Here is a 25,192-nt window from a genome sequence, read left to right as displayed (position 1 = left end):
GGATGGATGGATGGATGGATGGATGGATGGATGGATGGATGGATGGAGATAATGCATATGTCTAGCACATTACATTGGCCCTTAAGAAAAGATGATGCAACACATTTTAAATTGATTATCATCCCTCAGTCAGTTAAAAAAATATATTTTTGCTAAAGCTGCTCATCAAGCCCCTGAGATGTCATCCAGCAGCTTCATAAAAAAACAAGTCAGCGTGCTCCTTGGTGACATTTTCTTCAAAGGTTCGATGGTATGTGCACCTGTAATTATCTCCTGCCCTTTATCACGTAGAGACCCACGAACAAAGCTGTTGTGTCCTCATTGATAAACATGGCTGGGGCCATTCTTTGGCACATTATTGTAGAAAACACAATCAGTCAAAGCTTTGTCATGAATAATGCAACAATAGATTTTACATCCTGACATAATTGTACGCATCTACACACAAAAACGCACACACACTTGCCGGCTTTCTACCTCAGTGAAACTCTGTCTCGTTGCCTTTGAAGGATTAACAAGAATGTCAGTTAAATGCCAAAGAGGGAAGAGCTCAGCTGAGCTGAACACAGGTTGTGTAATGAGTCTTGGGTGTGGTTGTGTAAATTATATTAAGACAAGTCCATCTGGCAAGAAGGCTGCTGCACTGCACGTCAAGAAAACGCTTTTCTTAGACATCCATCTATGCCATTCATTTTTTTAATTTGAATATATACAATATGTTTGCAGCAAGTAATGCATAACTTCAAAATATCTGATTTTTAAGACGCGAGCAATCCGAATAAAAGCTGAAATCCTAAAACCTTGCTGTGCGGTGCTGTTTGAGCCCCTTCTTAGGGAGGGCGTCGCATCATCCAACGCCCAGTGCACAAGGTTAACTTTCACTCAGCGCTCGGTGAAGCAAAGTCTCTCCCTTTGATAGGATTAAAACCACGTTAATTAAATAACAGTTAATGCTGCGCTGCTGCTTGTGAGGCGTGAAGTGCTCGTGTCTGATGTCGAGGCTCGCTTTCACCTAAAGTGCTTCCTCAAATCTGGCGCTCTGCTATCAGCAGTTTTCTGTGTTTCCAGATTCAAGTTCTGGTTAATTCAGACCACAGCTGGAAATCAGTCTGGTGACATCCCACCGTGACAGATGTTTGATTTGGATTTGCTAAGCGATGAATTATTGTGGATTGTATCTAAATTTTGACACTTTTAGTACATTGTTGATTGAACAAAACCACTTTTGACCATTTTTCCACCCAAATATTTGATTTCTTTCAGAGTTGAGCAGTTTTATTGCTTCAGTGTAACATGGTCAACATGTTCTGTCAGGGTGACTCAGCTTGGTTTATTGAGCTGTTTGCAGATTATTTGTTGAAGGAACCAACACATTTACTGACAGGTTTAATCATTTTAGTTTTGTCTCAGATAGATGTGTTTCTATATACAGTAGTCCCTCGCTTATCACGGGGGTGGCGTTCTATACACCCCTGCGATAGGTGAAAATCTTCAAAGTAGAGACACTATATTTAGTTTAGTATTTATATATATTTTAAAGATTTATAAACTTTTCCCACACTCTTGTCTTAACAATATTCTAAACTCTCTAAATGCTCTAAAAGAGCACAGAGAAAGAGAGAAGACAGACTGATGCTACGGTTACTGAGTCAATCAGCGCCCAGAGGCAGACTGGCTATCAGGAGCACCGGGACATTTCCTGGTGGCCTGGCCCGCTCAGTGGTCACTGAGGGGGATTAAAGGCTCAGTTCAGGTTACACTTGATTATTTAAAATAAACAATCTATGCCACTCATGCAGCTCACTCAGGTATAAGACAGGACAACCCCCCCGTTCCCCCCTTTCTTTTTCCAAAGCTATCTGTTGGACGCCACCAGTTGTGTGTCTCTGCTCTGCTGTGACAGACAGCCTCAAAAAGAGAAATAAGGGGGCAGAGGGGTTTGTCTTATACCTGAGTGAGTCACACTCAGCCATTTTCTTTTTTTTTTATTGATTCACTCTTATTTTCCCACCTAAGCATTTTCTCTGATATTCTACATTTGTTCATTCAATCTGTTCATCCCTGCTCCCTAAGCAGTGGCAATTGGGAAAGACAGACCCTACCACCTCCTTTCTCTTTCTGAGGCTGTCTGTCACAGCAGAGCAGATGCCTTCAGAAAGAGAAAGGAGGTGTGGGGTCTGTCTTTTCCCCATCGGCAATTGTATCATGTACAATCTAACCTTAAAAACCCACAAAATAGTGAGTTCATGAAAGTCAAACCGAGAAGTTATCGAGGGACTACTGTATTCAAAAGGACCAGCATAAGTAGAACACAGAGTATATGTTCATACAATAAAATATTTTTTTGTTTACCTGAAGTGCTTTATTTCAGCTGTGTAAAAATTACAAACCGGATTCCAAAAAAGTTGGGACACTAAACAAATTGTGAATAAAAACTGAATGCAATGATGTGGAGATGGCAAATGTCAATATTTTATTCGTAACATAGATGACAGATCAAAAGTTTAATCTGAGTAAATGTAAAATTTTAAAGGAAAAATATGTTGATTCAAAATTTCACAGTGTCAACAAATCCCAAAAAAGTTGGGACGAGTAGCAATAAGTGGCTGGAAAAAGGAAATTGAGCATATAACGAACAGCTGGAAGACCAATTAACACTAATTAGGTCAATTGACAACATGATTGGGTATAAAAAGTGCTTCTCGGAGTGTCAGTGTCTCTCAGAAGCCAAGATGGTAAGAGGATCACCAATTCTACCATTGTTGCGCAGAAAGATAGTGCAGCAATACCAGAATGGTGTTACCCAACGTAAAATAGCAAAGACTTTTAAGTTATCATCATCAACCGTGCATAACATCATCAAAAGATTCAGAGAATCTGGAACAATCGCTGTGTGTAAGGGTCAAGGCCGTAAAACTCTACAGGATGCTCGTGATCTCCGGGTCCTTAAACGTCACTGCACCTCAAACAGGAATGCCATTGTCAAGGAAATAACAGAATGGGCTCAGGAATACTTCCAGAAAGCATTGTCAGTGAACACAATCCACCGTGCCATCCGCCGTTGCCAGCTGAAACTCTACAGTGCAAAGAGGAAGCCATTTCTAAGCAAGCTCCACAAGCTCAGACGTTTGCACTGGGCCAGGGGTCATTTAAAATGGAGTGTGGCAAAATGGAAGCCTTTTCTGTGGTCAGATGAGTCACGATTTGAAGTTCTTTATGGAACATTGGGACGCCATGTCATCCGGACCAGAGAGGACAAAGATAGCCCAAGTTGTTATCAACGCTCCGTTCAGAAGCCTGCATGCATCACTGATGGTGTGGGGTTGCATGAGCGCTTGTGGCATGAGCAGCTTGCATGTCTGGAAAGGCACCATTAATGCAGAGAACTATGTTCAGGTTCTAGAACAACATATGCTCCCATCTAGACGTCATCTCTTTCAGGGAAGACCCTGCATTTTTCAAAACGATAATGCCAGACCACATTCTGCAGCAATCACAACATCATGGCTACGTAGGAGAAGGATCCGGGTACTGAAATGGCCAGCCTGCAGTCCAGATCTTTCACCTATAGAGAACATTTGGCGCATCATAAAGAGGAAGGTGCGACAAAGAAGGCCCAAGACGATTGAACAGTTAGAGGCCTGTATTAGACATGAATGGGAGAGCATTCCTATTTCTAAACTTGAGAAACTGGTCTCCTCTGTCCCCAGATGTCTGTTGAGTGTTGTAAGAAGAAGGGGGGATGCCACACAGTGGTAAAAATGGACTTGTCCCAACTTTGTTGGGATTTGTTGACGCCATGAAATTTGGAAACAACAGATTTTTCCCTTAAAATGATACATTCTCTCAGTTTAAACTTTTGATCTGTGATTTGTGTTCTATTCTGAATAAAAGATTAGATGTTGGCATCTCCACATCATTGCATTCAGTTTTTATTCACAATTTGTTTAGTGTCCCAACTTTTTTGGAATTCGGTATGTACATAAAAATAATTAGTTAGACCAGACAAAGTTTTAAAAAAGCATCTCAAGTTAAATAATAACAATCAGGCTTAAATGGTAATTAGCACTTTAACTTAAAACATTGCGCACGTTTGCCTCCAATGTCTCCATCGTGGCTTCTGGTTTCAGAAATCAAAAATCACTAAAGATATGCAAGCGCAAACATGCACATCAAGTTTACCCAGTGAGCAATTTTTGCTTTAGATCTTACTTTTCCTGGAACAATCGAAGTATGACTTTTAGCTACGAACACAGCAGGCACAGAAATGGAAGTAGAAAAGAGAAAAATGCTCTCTGACAGCGAGCTCCAGGTTTTAATGTATGAGGTACAGAAGCACTAATCAAAACTGCACAAACATCCCACTGTGGCAAGAAGAAAGTGCATTCTGGGTGACATTTTGAAATTGCTTTTAAACGCATAGCTATTGTAAAAGAAGGTGATTCGTCCGTTTGTCATAAACCGTTTCATTTAAAGGCAGAAAGTACTTATTGAGGTAACAGATGTAAGCTATCAAGTTCTATAATTAGTCCTGAGTATCAGTATGCAGGAATGTGTGTAAATGTGACTTGACGTACAAAACAACGCTTTGAGTGATCTGTAAAACTAGAAAGAACAGATCCTGGATTCCTACCTTAGGTTCAGCTTATTGTTTTCATTTTTGTGTGTATTTAAATAATTTTTTGGAAAGAATAATAAGATACTATAACGGTTCTTTCGAAATGTTTGACTAAAAGTACCACCTATTGCGACACTGTAAAAACTGTGTTACAAGCTAACAATATAGCTAACATAAGGGGCGTGGCTAGTTACAGGTCCGCCCACTTTATGTTCCCTTTTTTTTCTTCTATTTTTGGCCATTTCAAAATAAAACTTTTCTAGGCAACTAATGAAGTAAATCAATGTTTCTAACAAGTGAAATAATCATCAATGTTCAAGGAGGATTTTCAAACTTTTCTTTGTCTGGATTTACAACTAACAGTATACAGGACCCTATTAACAGAGGAACAAAGATCTTTCCATAGTTAGGGTACTGTACAAGCTAGGTTGATTTTTGTTGTTGTTGTTTTTGTGGCCTATATACCTTTTACCAAATTAATTGCTAGCTATGTCTCTGTCTGGCATGAGCAAACTGGTCAAACCTGCTAACCCTTGTTGAATAATGTAGTTGAAAATCTGATAGTTTCTTACATTCATGGTCGAGAACAGCATCACAAACACTGTAGTCTTGACTCGTCTTCTGCCCTACATTAATTGAATAAAAGTGTAACTTGAATCAAATTGCCTTACCTTTTTTTTGTACATATTGTTCTCAGCAGATACAATAGAGACTGCTGGCACTACTTCAGTAGCTACAGGCACATCAGATATTCTGTCATCCCCTCCAGTTTCCGCAGATGTTCTCAAAATATTTCCCATTGCAGTTTTGTTTCACGTAGTTTCCATTTAGAGCCAAAACTTCATTTGCTCGAAGCACTTGTCTTTTCTTTTTAACTTTGCATTACAGCTCAGCTTATGATGGGTAATTAGCTTTTTATTTCACTTGTAAATAGTTTACATCAAAATGTCTTCTGAGTACCACTGATGGTACTTTTGCCAAGATTTTATAACCACAAGGTTTTAAATATAAATGCAAAAAAAAAGAGCTACAGTTGGATTTTACATACTTTTTGTGTATTTTCTTATAAACAAGACTGTTCAGACAAAAATCTTTGGTGACATGCTCCTTTTTTTAACAGCAACTGTTACACCAATGTTCAAGAGACTGTAAATATTTTATGTTCCCTGCTGTCACTCTGCGTGGAATTAGAAAATTAGCTGAGCGATCTCTAGTTTTCTTCTATTTAGCAATAAGCAAAAGGAAAATGATCTTTTAGTTGGTGAGGTAATAAATATAATTATTCATCAAGGGGGAGAAAATAACTATAACTGTGTGTGAATATTTACACTTTTTTAAATAATTTATCAGGTGGACACGTTTAACGGTTTTTGACTTGACAGTAAAAACATGTCCTTTTGTCATACGCTCGTAGCTTCTGATCCATTCAAGATAATTTAAAGAAACATACGCATCATGACTAAACGGACTGTCGCGTACATTTTTCATGACCCCAGCTCCAAGGTCAAGGTCACAAATCAAGGTCAAATGATATACAAGGTCTTTGCTTGCCGGAGTCATAAGTTCTGATCCAATCCAAATAATTTATTGAAACTTGATACACATTTGTACCACCACTAGACATCATGCTATGTGATGTTTTCATCCCCCCAGCTCTAAGGTCAGGGTCACAAATCAAGGTTTAAGTTTCTACAAGGTTTATACTTGCCTGGGCCATTGCTATAGATTGCTGTATTCCTGTACAATAGTTTGTCGACTGGCACATAATGTGCTGTCTATGGTGCTTTAATGAAATGAACGTTGCCAAGATGAAGATGTCTTTACCGGAAAACTTTCAGATGGTGTGTCTTCCTCTTCCTTGACAAACTGTCTGTTAATTCAGACCACTTTTAGATTTCCCTGTGGCGTGTTTAGAGCTTCACCCTCTGAATATTCACAGTGCACTCGGGGCTCTTGCCAAAGAGGACGTGCTGCAGTGCCTTCCAATGTTTACACCAGCAGCCAAATAGGAGCAAATCTAACCCCTGAAGATTTCTTCTAAGCTCACTTCCACTCTGCGCAGTAAAAAAACAACTCGTCTCCACAGCCTTTTAGTCCGCGTGCAAGCCCGATGGATCATTAGCAACGCAGACGCATTGTGATTCTCTGAATGCTTATCTTAATGAACGTTTGTGGTTTTCACTTGTTTAACCTATGGGTGCTGCTTGATTTAAAGGAGCACTGCCCGGCTTCTGTTTGTGGTGTCGTGGGATCAGAATAAAAAATACATCTTCTGGTTTTGTGTGAAGACATGTGACCAGTTTTCTCAGCTCTAAGGGTTGTAAGAGTCATCTCTTGCCACCATGGCTATGAGGAAAAATCAGAACAGGTAAGGCCACCTGTCACTGTGGCACATGGATGAGAGGTTTCCATGGTAATCAGCCTGCTTGTTTTTTTTTTTGTTTTTCTTCCAAGTAAACAACCTTCTGAATTTTACACCATAACGTATTTATTGCATACACACAAAGCTTTTATGAGTATTAGATTTGTTAAAGCTGACATTGTATTCAGAAAAACTTTATACTTGTTTAAAAAATGACTGGATTTGATGTTACTTCTTGTACTTCAGTCTGCTACAGCATCTTTCAATATGATTAATTTGTACTCTACAATAAGTCGTAGACTGCCGAGCACGCTGGCGTGTGGGAACCCCCTTTGAATCACCAGATTTCACATGTACCTGCCATAAGGTGAGCTGTGTAGGGGGTCAGCCAGAACAGGTCTCTGACCCAAACAGACCATATGGTCCAAGCATGGCTTCCCAAATACGCTCCATATGCTGAAGGAACGGGTGCCGCTGCTGTCGTTTGGTTTCTCTCAGGGTATTCTTAGCGGTTCATGTTGAGTTTTTTATTTTGGGTAATGGAGTTCCCATCTTTTGTCACAGTTCTGACCACACATTCCCAGGAGGAGAATCACAGCATGGTGAGGGCAGTAATGATGGTGGAAAATGCAAACTGTCTGTTGCTACCAGCCACTGTTTTTTTGCACGTGAGGCAGATTCCAGTCACTCTGAGGTGATTGATCAGCTGATAAACACATTTTGACGTAGCAGTTTATCATCTAGTCTTCAGATGAGAGCAGAGCTGAATGTGCTCTTTAGTAACTTCGATGGAGATTCAATTATGAGCACTGTGTTGCACTCAAACATAATCCGAACAAATCATCTTTTTCACATTGAATTACTGCGCTTTCTCAAACGGTATAACCGCTGCCATAAAAGATATTAAGAACAACGTCATGGTATTAGTGCTCACTGAAACAAGGCGTGATTGTTTTCACTTTAAGATGTTTGCAGTTTTCTCATGCTTGTTAGATCCAGGAACGCACATTAGAACAAAAGGCTCCAAGAGAAAGAATCTCATGCGAGACATGATTTACATAAAATTTTAGTGCTTCTTGTAGGTTTTGTCATATTGTGCAGACTGATTATTCAAATATATACTCTGTAGTTTCATCCATCCATCATCTTTACCCGCTTATTCCATTTTGGGTCATGGGAGTCGCCGGTGCCCATGTCCAGCAATCACTGTGCGAGGGGCGGGGTACACCCTGGACGGGTCACAAGTCCATCACAGGGCCATAGAGACAAACGAGACAAACAACCATTCACTCTCTCAGTCACACCTAGGGACAATTTAGAGTTACCAATCAGCCTAACATGCATGTTTTTGGTCTGTGGGAGGAAACCGGAGTACCCGGAGAAAACCCACGCATGCACGGAGAGAACATGCAAACTCCACCCAGAAGGACCGGGGTTTGAACCAAGGACCTACTCGCTGAGAGGCAGCAGCTCTACCAGTTGCACCACCGTGCTTCCCTCTGTAGTTTCAGTTTAATGTATTTATATAGCTCCAATTCACAACAAAACATGGCAGGGTACTGTACTATAAAATATCCTGACAGATTAAATTCAGATCAACTAGAACAGTGAATTCAATCCAGAGGTAACACAGCACAATTTGATTGCCATATTTTTTGCTGTATAAGTCGCGTTTTTGTTTTTGTTTTTTGCATAATTTGCATGTCCTGTGACTTTTAGGCTGAAGCAATGTATTTATGGATTTTTTTTCCCATATTTATAAACCAGTTTTTGGCTGAGATATGACTGTTTTCATTCATTCTGACTGTAAGTATTAAACACTACCATTTTCAGCCACTAGATGCCAGTCAAGTAGTAAGGCATGCCATTGTATCATGTAATAGGTAAAAGTGGCTATTAATAACACAATCGGCTTGCCATAGCCTGCCACCGTCATCTGCCTGGAGCAACCAAATCAGTTTAATTTTGTTGCGCCACCCTGGCAAAATACAGCTGATTTGACCGTCAAAGTACATGAAACGATAGACTGAGACACACCTTTACTATAATTTCGAGCAAACAAATAATTGTTTTAAAGTGTTAATCGTGTTAAATTCTTGTTAAAGTCCTCCCGTGCACGCTCCCGCAGCAGTCATTTGGCAGACCATTGATTTTTGGCACAACACCGGCTCACATTTCCGTGTTCAGCCCACATTCCCAGGTTGTCAGCGGTGACGCGTAACAAATGCAACGAGTCAGCTGTGACACATAATAGATGTGAAGTATATGGCAAAGCGACATATTTATGGATTTTTCCACTTTATTAGACATATTTGGACTGATGCGACTTATAGGGCGGTATTGTAAACTCCTGGTGTCACACCCTAATCAGCTGATTAACTCATAGATATGAGCTATGAATGTCTCATTCCTCAAGTCAAGCCACTCCTGAACCAGAGACATCAGAAGCGTCTTACCTGCTGAGGATGAAAAGAACTGGACTCAGTGGTCCAATGTCCTCGTTTCAGATGAAAGTAAATTCTTCATGTAATTTGGAAATTAAGGTCTCAGAGTTTGGAGGAAGAATGGAGAGGCCCAGAATCCATGTTGCTTGAAGTCCAGTGTGAAGGTTCCCCAGTCAGTGATGGTTTGGGTCCATGTCCTCTGCTGGTGTTGGTCCACTGTATTTTCTGAAGTCCACAGTCAACGCAGAATCTACCAGGACATTTTAGAGACTTCATGCTTCCTTCTGCTGACGAGCTTTATGGAGATGCTGATTTTCTTTTCCAGCAGGACTTGGCTGTCCACACTGACAAAGGTACCAAAAACTGGCTGTGGAATATTCTAATTTTCTGAGAACTCCGGTATTAGTTTCACTTCCTGAAATGATTGTCAAAAATTAACTTTTTCCACAATATTATTATTTTTTTATTTTATATTTATATACTTGTATATGAACCACAAGAAAACCTGAAGTCTGAGAGCAAAATGCACTGTTAGAAAAATATGGAACAATACAATCTCTACTATAATATGGAGCTTGGTCGTTAAGAGTTTTGTAAGTTAGAAGCAGGAGTTTAAATTATATTTTGAATTTGGCTAAAATTAGAGAAATGTGAGTTCTCCTGGCAGCAGCATTTTGAATAAACTGAGAGCTTTACTGAATTCTCAGTCCAGAGTTTTTTGGACATTCTGATAAAAAAAAGTATCACTGCAGTTATGCCTATAAGGGATGCAGTTAAGTGCATGAACCAATCTTTATTTATTTATTTTATATTTTTTATCATTTTGGGACCAAATGTTTCTCATTTTAGTAATACTGTGCAGGTGGAAAAGAGCGATCCTGGTCATATTTTTAACAAAAAAGACATACTGGGATTCTGCACCATCCATTATCTTTACCTGCTTCTTCCTTTACGGATTACAGGGTCACTGGTGTCCATGTGCAGCTATCACTGTGTGAGAGGTGGGGGACACCCTGGACAGGTCTCCAGTCCATCACAAGACATAGAGACAAACGAGACAAACAACCATTCACTCGCTCAGTCACACCTAGAGACGATTTAGAGTTACCAATCAGCCGAACATGCATGTTTTTGGTCTGTGGGTGGAAACCGGAGTACCTGGAGAAATCCCACGCATGCACGGAGAGAACATGCAGACTTCACCCAGAAAGGCCCCCGACCAGGATAGAAATAGATGCACTACTTTTACTCAACCCAAAACAGTACTGTGTCCTAAACTTATGATGTTGATCAAAAGAAAAGTCTGCATTATTCTCATGTTAACATTTAGACGAGCACTGTTGTCAAGTTGTGCAAATCTCATCAGACAGCCACATTACTCTGAAACTCTTTTACCTTTCGTTTTTTGTTGGTTTTTTTTCAAAGGTATTGCAAAGAAATTCTACTAAATAACAAAAGGCGTTTTTGGTTTCTTCAAAAAAATTGTACGAGTAATCTAACCGCTTGTTTTTTTTGCCACAAGCCTTCCATTTATGGAGCAACCTGATCTGATCAAAGATGTTTAAATCAATACTTGCAACCTCTCTGATGCTGTCCAGAGAAACGTATCGTCCCATCTCTCTCTCTGGAAATCTTACATTTCAAAAAAGACTCCGTGTCTCGATGATATTTAAGTCATGAAGTAATCCGAACCAAACCCAACCTCGGTCACCTTTTAGATCTTGCTGCTTTTGTTGTTGTTGTTTTGGCGGTTGAGTTCTTACTGTAAATGTTTGGAATGAAACATTGTCCTGCATAAAAGATATGGACTCTGCGAAAGCTACAGACTGGATCACAGTTTGTAGAAAGTACTTCTTTAAAACGGCAGCAGGTTTAGAAGTGGATTACCGGTTCATCTTCAGCTCGGAAAAGGTCCAACTTTTCATCGGTTGTGATAGCAGCCCGTGCCAGTAACTTTTCGTCTCCTATAAGTGCTTTCCTGTTTTCAACGGTGATCCAACTCAAGGTTCATCCATCAAGACTCTCGTTCCATCTGCCCATGAAAGCTTTGAAGAATTTGTTTTCAGAGATTTCTTTACCCAGTCTTGACACTTGAACTGGGACTCTTGTTTAGTGGTGTTCGTGTTTTAGCATTTCATTTTTCTGCTGCCTCTCTCATCACCAGTCCTGCACTTAAGGACACTTCAGGTAAGCTGAAGTAATGAGAGTGTCACTGGAACATGAAGCACTTCCTGTTTGCTTTTTGTTTAATCTTCATCAAGGGATTGATTTTGTTTGAGATTTTATCATTAAATACTGCAGTGACGATATTACATGTGATAAACCCACATTTTCCCCTGTCCTCTCTTTCTGTTTTGTCCTCCCCCAACGTTCACAACGCTCTTTGCATATTCTGCCAAATCAGCCACTTTCATTTAAACCTGCTGTGGATATCTAGGACAAATAATTCATTGGGTTGGCCCCAGTCAAGCAAATTTGGAACATGTCCTTCAGTGTGAAGGCAGTCGTGTAGTACTTGCAAAAAATCTCATCTATTTTCCATAAACCCAAGAATCATGTTTGTGTCCTCGGCACATTCACACAACAATATTAGTCATTGCAACCTATTAAGAGCAAGATGTCTTATTGGTTGTACAGATGTGATGTGCATAGCAGCTGCCAAGAATACTGCAGTAACTTCCGAAGCAATGCCAGCACCATGTGGACATGAAGCCCCACGTTATGTGTGCACTGCCAGTGCTGCCACCACGCCCCACCCAAATACCCCACAACTCTGCCACCACGATTAGAAACTAGGGATGCACGATATTGGATTTTTGGCCGATATGCCAATATGTTAAAACTTGTTTAATCAATACCGATATTTTATATACTTTCCTTTGTCAGAACAGAGCCCTCTTATTTAGGCTTATTTGTTACAAAAATGGTGTAACAGCTGTAAGAGCTGGTGACATATATTCAGTAACAGCCATATGATATGTATAGCACTTTAACTTTAAACGTTATTAGCATTAGTCACCTGCAATGCTGTCTTACTTGTGAAGGCTTGTTCCAGGTGCCTAGCTGCAGTGTGGGATCCTCTGCACTCTTGTGCCTTTTTACGTTCAAAGTTTTTGTCTATCCATTTTGCCGTAAGACTAATCATGCTAACAGGGCTAACACTTGACGTCCAAATGTCTGGGGTAAAACTCACCCAAGTGCTATCGACTATTAACTTCTCAATGATGTCAGAAATGACGGCTTGTAACTCGGGTAAGGCTACATCAGAAAAATATCTCTAGCTAGGGACGATGTAGTGAGGCTCAACGTAGTCCAAAAATCAACAGAATCCAACATCCTCAACAACAAAAAAACTTCCACACCACCAACATTTTGACTTCTTCCTCTCCGCCGTGATCAGATCAAGTATGCGCTTGTGACGTCATCACGTTGTGCTGGCGCTACAGGCATCCTTGTCACTGGGTTGTCATACAAATACAGCGTCTTTTATATCGGTGAGTTATTAATAATACATGGTATTCATGAGAAATGTTGAAAAATTATCTGGTCTGCAGATGTAAAACATGCAAATATTTGCACCCACTCTATAGTTCATATTTTAGGTATTCATTGTTTGTAAAAGACTTAGGTGTAGCTTCCTAATATTTAAACAGCAAACATCAATGATCCATATGTTAGCTTAGACTAGATGCTTGACTTCTTTGTCTTTGGAAACACATCTGCAAAGCCTTGGGTCCTCTGCTCTCTTCATCTGCCGCCAAAATTGGGAGTATGGGTGTATGTGGGGGAGCAGCCCTTGACTGCAGAGGATGGATACTGATTAGCCAAGCTGCCGGGGTCTTTTGTGCTCCTCAGACGGGAGTATAATTGTCTTTGTTCAATGTTCAGCATGTCTTTGAAGTCTCTCATTCAATTTAGGCCCTTACATTTTCTTTATGCCTTTTCTCCTCACCATTGTATCCACCCTCACTAACACCCCCAACCTCTTGTCTTGTATGAGACCTCCTAGAGATATGTGCAGCATGAAGCAGATATTCATGTTAAAGTATATTGATCCGTTGGCACAGGTTTGGCCTGAAGCAGACCTTGACATTTTGAATCAGTTTTTTTATCAGATCGCAGGGATCTAAAAGCAACTGGCATGTGATCAGAAAAATGTAGAGGGTGGAAAAAGCTTGTGCATCGACTTTCTATAAAACCACGTCATTGCAGAGACTTATTTCTCTAATGTTCCTTCTTGGTATTGATGAGGAATGTCTTAGACAGCTAGTTTAAGAGCAGCCACTCAGCCCGGATTGTTTCTTTCAGTTGTCATAATTACACGGAGGACCCCTGTTTTTAATAAACTGTGATGGGCTGAGGTGAATTACTTTGTGCAGCTAAACAATGCAATCTATTCGAATTAGATGTAATATTGCTTGTAGACATAGCAAGAGGAATGTCTGTCCTCGTTGCCAACCCCCTTTAGGACATAGTTATGAATGTGCACATAAAAAGCATTGGCAGCCAAGCCTGTTCGAGATGGAGGGAACGGAGGCAGCTCCTGAGAAGACAAAAACATTGTTTGGTGTGTTTTTCTTTTAACAGAGACAATAGAAACGGAGCAAAAAAAAAAGAGAAGATGAAACCTGTTGCCCGCTTCGGTTGCCAAGGGCTACCTGTTGCTAATAAAATGTGCTTTTATATGTGTGTGTGTGTTTATTTTTTTGGGAACAGATAAAGAACGCAGCAGCTAATGTGCTGAGGGAGACCTGGCTCATCTACAAGCACACCAAGCTGATGAAGAAGATCGACCACTCCAGAGTCCGCAAACACCAGAGGAAGTTCCTCCAGGCCATACATCAGTGAGACCACACCTCTGTCTCTTTCTCTCTCTCACACACACACACACACACACCTACGTCTGCACAAACATACAACTGTGGGGCTAAGCTGATGAAGCCTTTTGAAATGAGCTGCACTTTCTGTTCGCCCACAGTTTGAATCTGCGCTGATAATCAGATAAAATGCACTAATCCCCACACACTCTCGCACACAAACACACAATTATTCATTCTCTGCTAAAGGGCAAGTTCACTCCAGGAAAATGCAGCTGTGGAACTGGATGATCAGAGCGTTGTGTGCCATTAGAGGCACTCTGATCATTATATCACCTCCAACAAAGAGTGATGAGGATACAAACTGTACAGCAAAACCTAATCACATGTTCTGCAAGCATGTTCCTCTTGTTAAATTTTTATTTTGCCCAACAGTGTCACTAAATGTTCTGACTAGAATCTAAATTGTGTCTCCCTTTAATGTTTCCTGCTACTTGGGTCTCTTAAAGTTTAAAAATACGAAGTGCCTTGCAACGAGCCAAGACTTGTTTCTCAGCAACATAGAAATGTTAACCCTGACACACGTGGACTGTAGATGGATGAAGTCACTGAGCAGAACGAGACAGTGATTTTAGAGTGATAACATAACATTAAAGGATAGCTCACATCTTTTGAAGTGGGGTTCTGTAAAAAGGTTACAAGCAGCTCCTTAGTCAACCTCAGTTTGAAGGATTAAAGTTCAATTCTGAGCCATATCTATGTGTGTGTGTGTATATATATATATAATGTTTATGCTGTTTTAAAGGAGTCCCCCACTAGTTGGAGCAGTAGACCTTATTTGATGAACAATTACTTCAGCTATAAAGACGTGACTAAAAATACTGTAGGCTGTTTAGCTTTTATAATTTTATTGAAACTGTTGACATGGACAATTCAATTCAGTTTATTTATATAGCACCAAGTCACAACAGAAGTCATCTCAGGGCACTGAACAGAAAGATTCATATTTATAAAAAGTTAATAACATTTATCTAAGGAGCAGACTGTTTTGAGTTTAACTTCATCACAGAACTCTCATCTTGAGCAAGCATGAAGGCGACAGTGGAAAGGAAAAACTCCCTCATGAGGAAGAAACTTTTAGTAGAACCAGGCTAAGAACAAGCGGCCATCTGCTCCGCCCATCTGGGCTTGAGAGGAACACGAACGAGGAACAGATACACAATGGCAGGTCAAGAATCACATGTTAAGATAGAAATAATATCAAATGAAAACTATTTAATTTTAACAATTGATTTTAAGAAATGAGGTAAATTTGCCCTCCAGTAGTCTAAGCCTATAGCAGCATAACAAGCCAACCCTAACTATAGGATTTATCAAAAAGAAAAGGCTTGAGCCCGGTCTTAAAACTGGACAATGTGTCAGCCACACAGTCAGAAACTAGAAGGTGGTTCCACAAGAGCCTGATAACTGAAAGATCTTCCTCCCATTCTGCTTTTGGATGGAGTTAGGTTGTGGGGGGCTTTGTAGCTTAGAAGTAAGATTTTGAATTCAATTCTGGATTTGACAGGGAGCCAAAGAGAGAAACTAAAACTGGAGAGATATGATCTCTCCTAACTCCAGTTAAGACTCTGGCAGCAGCATTTTGGATCAACTGAAGACGTTTTAAAGAAGTATCTGGACACCCAGATAACAAACCATTGCAATAGTCCAGTCTAGACATGACAAATGCATGAACCAGTTTTTCTGCATCATTTTTAGATGAGGTGTTTCTCTTTTTAGCAATATGCAGTTGGAAGAAGGTGGTTCTAGTAACGTTTTTAATATGGGGGATAAAATAATAATCATAATAATAATAACTTTTATTTATAATGCACTTTACATTCACAGTGAATCTCAAAGTGCTACAAAGAATGAACATCAGATAGCAGCAGGATAAAAGCAACCATAAAGGCAACCGAGAGCAAAACAACCAGGAGGATAACGCCTCAGAATGAACACATCAAAAAAACTTAAAATGCACAAAATGCAGATAAAATACTCAAATAAGAACTATGGGTGAATTAAAATTAAAAAAATTTAAAAAAAAGTACAGTGCAATCAATTAAAAAACTGGGTAAAAAGAAAGGTTTTAAGACCCTTTTTAAAACATGTCACGGTCTGTGGAGCCCTCAGATGTGAAGGCAGGGCGTTCCACAGCCGAGGGGCTGCGCAGGAGAAAGCCCGGTCTCCTATTGTGCAGGATCGAGACCTGGGAGTGAGAAGAAGATGTGTGTTGGAAGAGCGGAGAGTGCGTGAAGGACAATGAGGGGTGAGAAGTTCTTTTAAATAAGATGGTGCATTACCGTACAAGCATTGGAAGGTGAGCAGATAAAAAAACCTCAGTCTTGTCTGTATTAAAAAGCAGAAAATTTAGGGTCATCCAGGTTTTTATGTCTTGTAAGACATGCTTGTATCTAAGCAGCTGATTGGATTCATTGGGTTTCATGGACAAATATAAATGTGTATCATCAGCATAACAGAACATTGGCATTTTATTTATATTGCAATGCATTCTGGGTAAATTGTGTAGGCAAATTGCTTTGGTGCAAGTTTCATTCAACTTGAATGTTAACTATGGACATTATCTGACTTTCAGCCCTTTAATTTAAATAGAAGCACATTGTCAGAGAGGAGAACGCAAAAATGACTCAGCTTTCACGTTAGCCCCAGAGCTAATGTACTGTATGTATGATGTTAACTCCAGAGCTAATATGTGATGTTAGCCCCAGAGCTAAAATATATGTTGTTAGCTCCAGAGCTAATATATATAATGTTAGCCCCAGAGCTAATGTACTGTATGTATGATGTTAACTCCAGAGCTAATATGTGATGTTAGCCCCAGAGCTAAAATATATGATGTTAGCCCCAGAGCTAATATATATATAATGTTAGCCCCAGAGCTAAAATATATGATGTTAGCCCCAGAGTTAATAATGTTAGCCCCAGAGCTAAAATATATGATGTTAACATCATATATAATATAAATGATGTTGGCTCCAGTGCTAATAGAATTAGTAAAGCAAGTAAGTATGAGTTTTCACGTCACAAACAACTTTTAGTAAAATAGCGAAATAACTTCTTTAGGCCAATACGTACAAACAGTTGGCAATCCTTTAAAAACCTTGAAGTTTTTTTTAACTATTTCAATAAACTTTAGTCTCAGTTTTGCTCAAATTATCCGTGAGCTCATCAGTCAGGTAAGAATTCAGCTATGATTCTCCAAGCTGAGGCTATTCAAAAAATGTATCTATAACAGGTAAGATACATTTTTCACAACCTTTCCACGTAACCCCATATCCAAAGATTTGAGCTCCCATTTTGAGTGCATTTTCCGATTTGAATTGGCATAGCAGAGAGACAAGTGGGTTCAGCCTCGTAAATCACTGCTGTTCATTATAACTGAGGTCGCCACAGGGTTTGAAGGAAACGCAGATTGAACTTCTAATTATTGTCCTGCGTTTAGAGAATTAAACAGGCTCTGATTATAATCGGGCCGAGGTAAGGTGGTTTATTTAGTTTCCTTCCCTTTATTTATATTTAGTTTATTTCCCCAAAGGCTTCATTCCCATTTTTTTTCTTTTTTTCTTGAATTAAACACACTTAGAATCAAGATGTTGAAGTCTTCTACCCTTTTTTTTCTTACATTCAGTATTTTTTATATTTATATAAATATAATGTTTGCGAGCCCTCTGTGTGACTGCTGTTTAAATTCAGAGACTCGCTGCAGGTGCAGATGAACCTGATCCTGGCAAGGTGACCGCTTCAGTAGGGTTGTTCTCTGGATCCTGAGGGATTAACTCTGTGGGCTGACCACTGTGTATTTACTGGCTTTCACTTCTGTTTGTGTAAAAAAAAAAAAAATTCCACTGTGTGTATCTGTTTGCAGATTACGCAGCGTAAAAATGGAGCAGAGGAAACTCAGTGATCAGGCCAACACACTAGTGGACCTCTCGAAGGTGAGACAAACTCACACCGGTGCTCCTCGTTAACAAATACAGGGTTAATTCGTCACACCTGACATGCCTGAGCCCCCCCCCCCCCCCCCCCCCCCCCTCCAAACGGCATCCCTCTGTTTCCATGCTGACCTGACTGTTTCCGTGGCTTTTCATCGCCTAGCAACCAGAGCGAGTGTTAAAACAGGGATGACTGAGTGAGAGAGTGAGGAGGAAATGAGAGGAGGAGGAAGGAGGGGAGTGCTCGTGTTTTTCTGTTATTGTGTGGGTGTTTGAGAATGTAATGTGCATGTTTCTGTGTGTGTGATTGTGAAAGAGACAAACTCTGAGGAGTGTGAGATGCAGACATGAATCAAAGGGATACATAGATGGAGTGTACGTGCGTATGTGCGTGCGTGCGTGCATGCGTGTGCACACAGCTTTGAGGAGCAATGCCTTCAGCAGCACCAAATATTTTGCAATTACACCCTCTCAATGACTCCGTCTCAATTGGCCACTTGCGCGTTCACCATGGTTACAGAGACGAGGACACGGTGCTGCCTTCCTTCCATTATCTCTCTCTCCGCTCGTCCTCCCGACTCCTTTACCATCTAAAACGCAAAGCTTCTTTTTCATTTCTACTTCAACTCCCTGTTGGATTTTTATTTCCTCTCTTTAGCTCAGAGTCCCGCTAACCATTCCCACTGCTAACAGTAGTCAAAAAGTTTTCATGTCTTTTGTCTTCATCTTCGTCTCCTTTCTGTTGAAGCGGCGTCAACTGATCACGTCTTGTCACGTGTAAACGTAGAAAGTCAATAGCGTGCCTAACGGACTCTTTGAGACACGCTCAGTAGAAGAACAAGCTTGTGAATTTTGTTAGCTTGACTTAAAGTTGGCGAAAATTAATTTAGAGAAGTTAATTCTGCTAACGGTTTCCCAAGTTAGCAAAAGTGCTAATCCGTTAAACTAAAAATTAGTTCGCTATTAGCTGTTAGCGGATTAGCAAACTGTGCCCACAGGGCTTAATTTGTAAACCAGTCAATGCCGGAACGCAAATAGCATGTGGGCTGGCTGAGGGGTAGGGTCTGGGGTCCTCAACCCAGAAATTTTTTAATGAAGAAGATGCAATTTACTGCATTTTGGTGTATTTTAATGGGTTGTTAAACATCTACATGTACCTACATTTGTAAACACTCTTCTCCTGTCAAGCATCCTAGCCTATCCTATCGTATGGCTCAGTGGTTAGCAATGTTGCCTCACAGCAAGAAGATCCTGGGTTCAATCTCCGGTTGGACCTGGGGTCTTTCTGTGTGGAGTTTGCATGTTCTTCTCGTGCTTGCGTGGGTTTTCTCCGGGTACTCCGGTTTCCTCCCATAGACTAAAAACATGCATGTTAGACTGCCTTCAGGCCCAGGCCTCCCTTGCAAAAGAGATCTGTGATCTCAGTGGGATTTGCCTGGTTTAATAAAGGCTAATAATAATAATAATAATAATACCCCCTTCTCCACTACTTGATGGTTCTGAGCCAAATTCACAGTCCGACTCCACATGTGAAAACTCCAGGCGCCTCCTCTGTCTGTTCATTGCTGTTGCCTGTGGGCTCCTGCCTGTGTACGGCTGCCTGGTTAGATCGGCACTCACCCACACTGCTCTTTTAGGGGTAAATGGAAAAAAAATTAAGGGTAGAAGCAAAAATGCTACTTGAAGAGGCAGATCATATGTGATCTTAAGAAGTCGTAAGTGGCTATTATGTTTAAAATTAGTGTTTATGTAATTATTTTCCGTTTACATATCCAGTGCAAGTTTTATTTGTTCAAGGCAGTCATATTTGTTCATAACTTTATTATTAGTAAGCATGCGAGTTACTGGAATGCACCCTGTCAAAATAAGAGAGTTCCCGAATCCTGTTCCAGCAGCATCCGGCTCAAATTAAGCCCTGTGTGCCCACCATTGGAGACAACAAAACCCAGATAATGTTCCTGCTTAAAGATTAAATATTTGTCTTTTTGTTGAACTGAGACGTCTCTGACTCTCCTCTCGCAGATGCAGAGCGTCATGTACGAGCTCATGTCCGAGCTCAACGACCGCAGTGAGGATTTGGAGCGGCAGATGCTGTCCCTGGAGCAGCGGGTGGAGCAGCTCACCGCGGGCTTCAATGCCCTGCCCGCGCACCTCTCGGCCACCCTCAGCGCCCAGCACGCCGCCCTGGTTCACCTGCTCAGAGAACGGGACACAAGGGACTGCAGGGGAGGTGGAGGAGGAAGCGTAGGAGGTGCTGTTGTCCCGCTGTCCCCATCTACATCTCTCACTACTGCACCCGTTTCTGTTTCTCCGGTCCAGGTGACTGCGCCTCCTCCACCCTTAGCACAGATCTCAGCTTTGTCCTTAGAGACTCCACTGTCGCCCCCGCCCCTGAGCCCTGAGGGGATCCTGGAGGCCAGTCCCAACCCCAACACATCCACCTCCAGCTGCTGAGGAGCAGGCAAACACAGACAAACCAGGGAGACAGGAGGGGGGCTGTGCAAGTCTTCTCACATCAAACTAAAGAGAAGAAATGGAGGAGAAGGAGGAAGAACTTGTCGAGATCCTCTGAAACTGTCGCCCGTGGTTGGCACTGTGAGGAGTAATGGGATTAAGATGGAGGGCCGGTGTGAAGGATGAGGCACATTCAGGACTTTCAGGGTGCTTTTCTCAACGCAGGAAGGAGAAGAAAAATGGGGACTCTAAAAGGTGTGAGGGGGAGGCAGGATGTCAGGGAGGGTGAGAAATGGAGATAAAGAGAACAAAGAGGGGGGGGAGGACAGACGAGGAGAAATAACTAAGAATAATTACATGAAGTCCTAAATGGAATCTACTCCCAATTACAGCAAAAAAATGGCCTTTTTTATTCTCTCTATCTCTTTCTCTCCCTCCTTCTCCAAATCTCTCGCTCCCTTCATCAGGAATTAATGACTTTTTATCCTTATGATGTATTTTCTATCCGAATGCTTATTGTGTGTTAACGAGCATCCCTTTAAACAGAAGGTTCGATCAATACGACCATAATATATATATATTTAAAAAAAAGAACTCGCAGCATGCACACACACGCAATACAAGCTAACACAGCACAAAATTACACAGTCTCACGCTGCAGACACAAAATACATCCCCGGTTCTGAAAACATTGGAGCATCGTGTAAAATGCAACTAAAAACTAAATGTAATCTTTTGAAAATCTAATAAACCCTGATGTTATTCACAGTGGAACACAGTCAACAAGTTGAAACGAAGAAAGTGTACCATGTTTTGAGAAAAATAAAGATAATTTTTAATTTGATGGCAGCAACATGAATTAAAAAGATTTAAGAGTGGTAACAAAAAAGCTGTAAAAGTAAGTGGTACAAATGAGAAACACTTGGAGGAGCATTCTGCAACTAATCAGGTTAATTGGCAACAGGTCCGTAAGAGGACGAAAGTATATGCAGTGGTTCCCAACCCTGGTCCTTGAGGAACACCGTCCTGCATGTTTTACTTGTTTCCCAGCTTTGACTCACCTGATTTGAATAATGGGTGATTAACCAAATTCTGCAGAACTTGAGGAAGTAATTAAATCACTGAATCAGGCCTGTTGGAGCAGGAAACAAGTGAAACCTGCAGGATGGTGTTCCTCAGGGACCAGGGTTGGGAACCACTGTTTTAGAGAGGCTGAACCTCTCAGAAGTAGACGGGCAGAGGTTTACCAGTCTGTGAAAAGCTGTGTCTAAAAATGCTGGAACCGTTTTAGAATAATGTTGCTGTGTGATGAAGACTTTAAAAACCAAATCATCTACAGTTCATAAACTCATTCAAAGATTGAAAGAAAAATAAATAAAACCGGTCTGACAGTTCTGGACGTCGCTTCATGGACTCGGGAGCGCCTCTTCAAACCATCGTCTGTAAACACAGTTCGCAGCGGGGTCTAAAAATGCAGTTTAAAGCTCTATCAGACAAAGAAGACTCCATAAGTGAACACCATCCAGAAACGCTGTTGTCTTCTCTGAACCAAAGCTCATTCAAAACAGACTTTTCTGCCGTCAGGTGAATCCAAATTTAGGGTTTTATTTGGAATCCATGGTCACCGCGTCCTGTAGACTAAGGAGCAGAGAAAACCATCCAATATGCTATCAACAGTTTAAAAGTATGCCTCACTATTGGTATGGAGGTACATTAGTGGCACGAGCAGCTTACAGATCTAGAAAGGCACAATTAAAAAAGTCAACACAGGTTCGCTGTCTAGCATCTAGATAGACGAGATAGTATTGTTGAGCAGCTAGAATCCAACATCAGACAGGAATGGGTCCGCATTTACCTCCAAACACTCCAGCGACTGATCGCCACACTTTTTAGAGATGTGTTGCTGCCATACAATTCAAAATAAATCCTTTTAAAAACTATATACAATGACATTTTTAACATTTCATATGTTTACTGTGTTCCACTGATGAAACGTGGCTTTATGAGATTTGCAAATCATTGCGTTCTGTTTTTATTTACATTTTACGCAGAGACTCTATGTTTCTGGAATTGGGCTTGTCCTCAGAACACTAGCCCGTACGATGAAGCCGATATACTGCCAAGCCCTCGATGCACTGTCTGTCTACATAGAGCACTGCCAAGAAATGTAACCAAACTTTAAAAAAAATCTTATCTATACGACTTATCTCCTGAGTACGAGTTAATGCAGCAGTTTAGACTTAGGATGCGTAGTTTGATACTTGAACTACACGCAGAACTCCACTGTATTCAGTGTAACACTACAGATGAAGCTGTACAAAGAGACGTGCGTCATCGTATTGGTGATGCTGAAGATGGTAGCAGATGGTCAGACTAGGTAAAAGAACTAAAACAGGGCTTTTTACTGCATTCACTGGAGCACTCGGTGAACTTTACTCACGTTTAAATGTATTTATGGGTTTTCTGCACCGACCTGGTTCTATTTTACAGGGAAGCCACAGAAAATCAGTCAATGTAACAAGTGCAATAATCTTTAGACGGTTGTTGGAAGAAGGAAGCAAATGTTTATTAAATATGAATTTGAACTACTTGATTCAGATTTATTTACAGAGAAGAGCTCAAAAGTCAGTTCTGCTTCATATTTGGTGCCAGTTTCTGTTTTATTTTCTACAAAGATGTTGGCAGACAGAAAAACATTCTTCATTAAAACAAATATATCAAAAAATCTATTATACCTTAAAGCATATCACCGACCAGATTTTATGTCAGAGATTTAAACTATAATCATCTATATGTTGCAGGATGCGATAGCGCTCGGAGAATGTGTTGAAGAAGACTCTCAGCTACTACCATATCAAAACGTGGCTCAATTTTAGAAAAACTGATGGAGTTGGAACCATGTTTGTGTTGGCAAAGGTCGAATAACTGGCGGCCATCTTGAAATGGGTTAACTCCAAAACTTGCCGGTGGTTACTTCCTGAGAGTTTTGCTCAAATCTGTCCAGTGGTTCATGAGATGTTTTGCAAACAGACACAGTTTTGACTAACGGTAAAAGTCAACGTTTTAAAAGCCAGGAAGTTGTGCGAAGCGTAGAGCTCTGAGTTTTTGTCGTGAAGCAGTCTCGCGTCAAAATTTAGCTCGGTATCTGTAAAACTGAGCGTTCTAGTTGGTTTAGTGTTGACTGAGGTCGGTTAGTTGTGGCTGCCATCTTAAAGCGGGTAAAGTCTGAACGCTGATCAGTAGTAATCAGTTTATTATTTCCTGAAAGCTTCATTAAAATCCATCCGGTGGTTAATTTAACAGACGGACACAAACATATCGCCTTTTTATGAGTCAAACCAGATTTTTTTTTTTTTTTTTTTTGTCCTAAGAATTACACAAATATTGCCTTTTTTTTTTTTTTTTTTTTTAGCTGATTTGCCATTAATTCATCCATATATCATTATAATTCACTTTGACTAATGAGATGTTCATGCACGGCGCCGTCCGTGACCCCCACTCTGTCCCCCAAAATAGCTCTTATGAATGTATTTTGTGTAAAGAGAAAAAAATTAAACCCTCTCCTTGCTTGCTCATCACTTAAACTGCCACATGCACACACACACACACGCGCGCACACACACACACACTTCGACAACCAAAGTGCTCTCTCTTAAATGGACTTCAATAAGAGGCAAAGAACGCTGCTGTCACCGGGGACAAAAGATAGCAGGAGGAGAAGACGCTGTAGACATCTTGACAATATTTTTTGAGGGAATAACTGTGAAAAACATGAAATGCCAGTGGACTTGTTGGACAGCTCTGGAGGGACGTGGACAATGGATGAACATAAGGGAACACAACTAAACCTTACAAAGGAGCAATGGCCATGAAGGAATGTCTGTTATTGAAATAAATCTATCTGAGAGGAATTATGATGATGAGATGGGAAAAGAGACAAGCCTTCCTTTGCTTTGGAGACAATGTTGAAAACTATGTTATAGCGACACGCTGTGGCCGGAATACTGAATTACATGCGCTTGGAATATTGTACAGTAATGCTCTTTAACGAAACCTAGCTTTGTAACGCTTAGTCTTTTCTACCATTATGATTAAACACAGTTACAGCCGATATCTTACATTATTAAACCATAGTATTCTTCTCATTCGTCATGACAATTATGATATATGTATTATCAACACGTAAAAAAAAAATTACGAACAAGGAAAATGCCGTTTGAGGTTGAAATTATTTTGTAATTTTATTTTATCAGAGAGAATTAATAATAAAGTATATATCTATAACATTATAGCTTCCATGTCTTTATGATGTGTTGTTTGGATACTTTGTGGTTTCCTCATCGATGAGAACCTTTAGCTTAAACTAGCATAAGATTCAAGAAATGGTTTTTAGTTTTCATTCATTCAACCTTTTTTTTTTTTTACAGGTTAGTCTCATTTGTTATTGCTGTGCTACAGGTAGGATATTTATTATGTCATTTTCTAAACTGTGTAACAACTTGCTA

At 40.4% G+C, this 25,192-nt stretch overlaps 1 protein-coding gene across 1 annotated transcript in view; it reads left to right on the top strand.

The window, feature by feature from the left end:
- Positions 1–20,839, top strand: part of kcnn3 (potassium intermediate/small conductance calcium-activated channel, subfamily N, member 3) — a 109,178-nt gene extending 88,339 nt beyond the window's left edge. The window contains exons 7-9 of the mRNA XM_037676924.1: positions 14,141–14,268; positions 18,167–18,236; positions 20,256–20,839. Of these exons, the coding sequence (XP_037532852.1) occupies positions 14,141–14,268; positions 18,167–18,236; positions 20,256–20,687 (630 nt within the window). The 3' untranslated portion in view covers positions 20,688–20,839. The remainder of the gene's footprint in view (positions 1–14,140; positions 14,269–18,166; positions 18,237–20,255) is intronic.
- Positions 20,840–25,192: the final 4,353 nt, after the last annotated feature.

Source organism: Nematolebias whitei, chromosome 5 (genome assembly GCF_014905685.2).
Source record: "Nematolebias whitei isolate Nwh7 chromosome 5, NemWhi1, whole genome shotgun sequence".
Lineage (NCBI taxonomy): Eukaryota > Metazoa > Chordata > Actinopteri > Cyprinodontiformes > Rivulidae > Nematolebias > Nematolebias whitei.
Note: the sequence above shows the minus strand (reverse complement) of the source record. Positions and strands in the feature narration are given on the sequence as shown.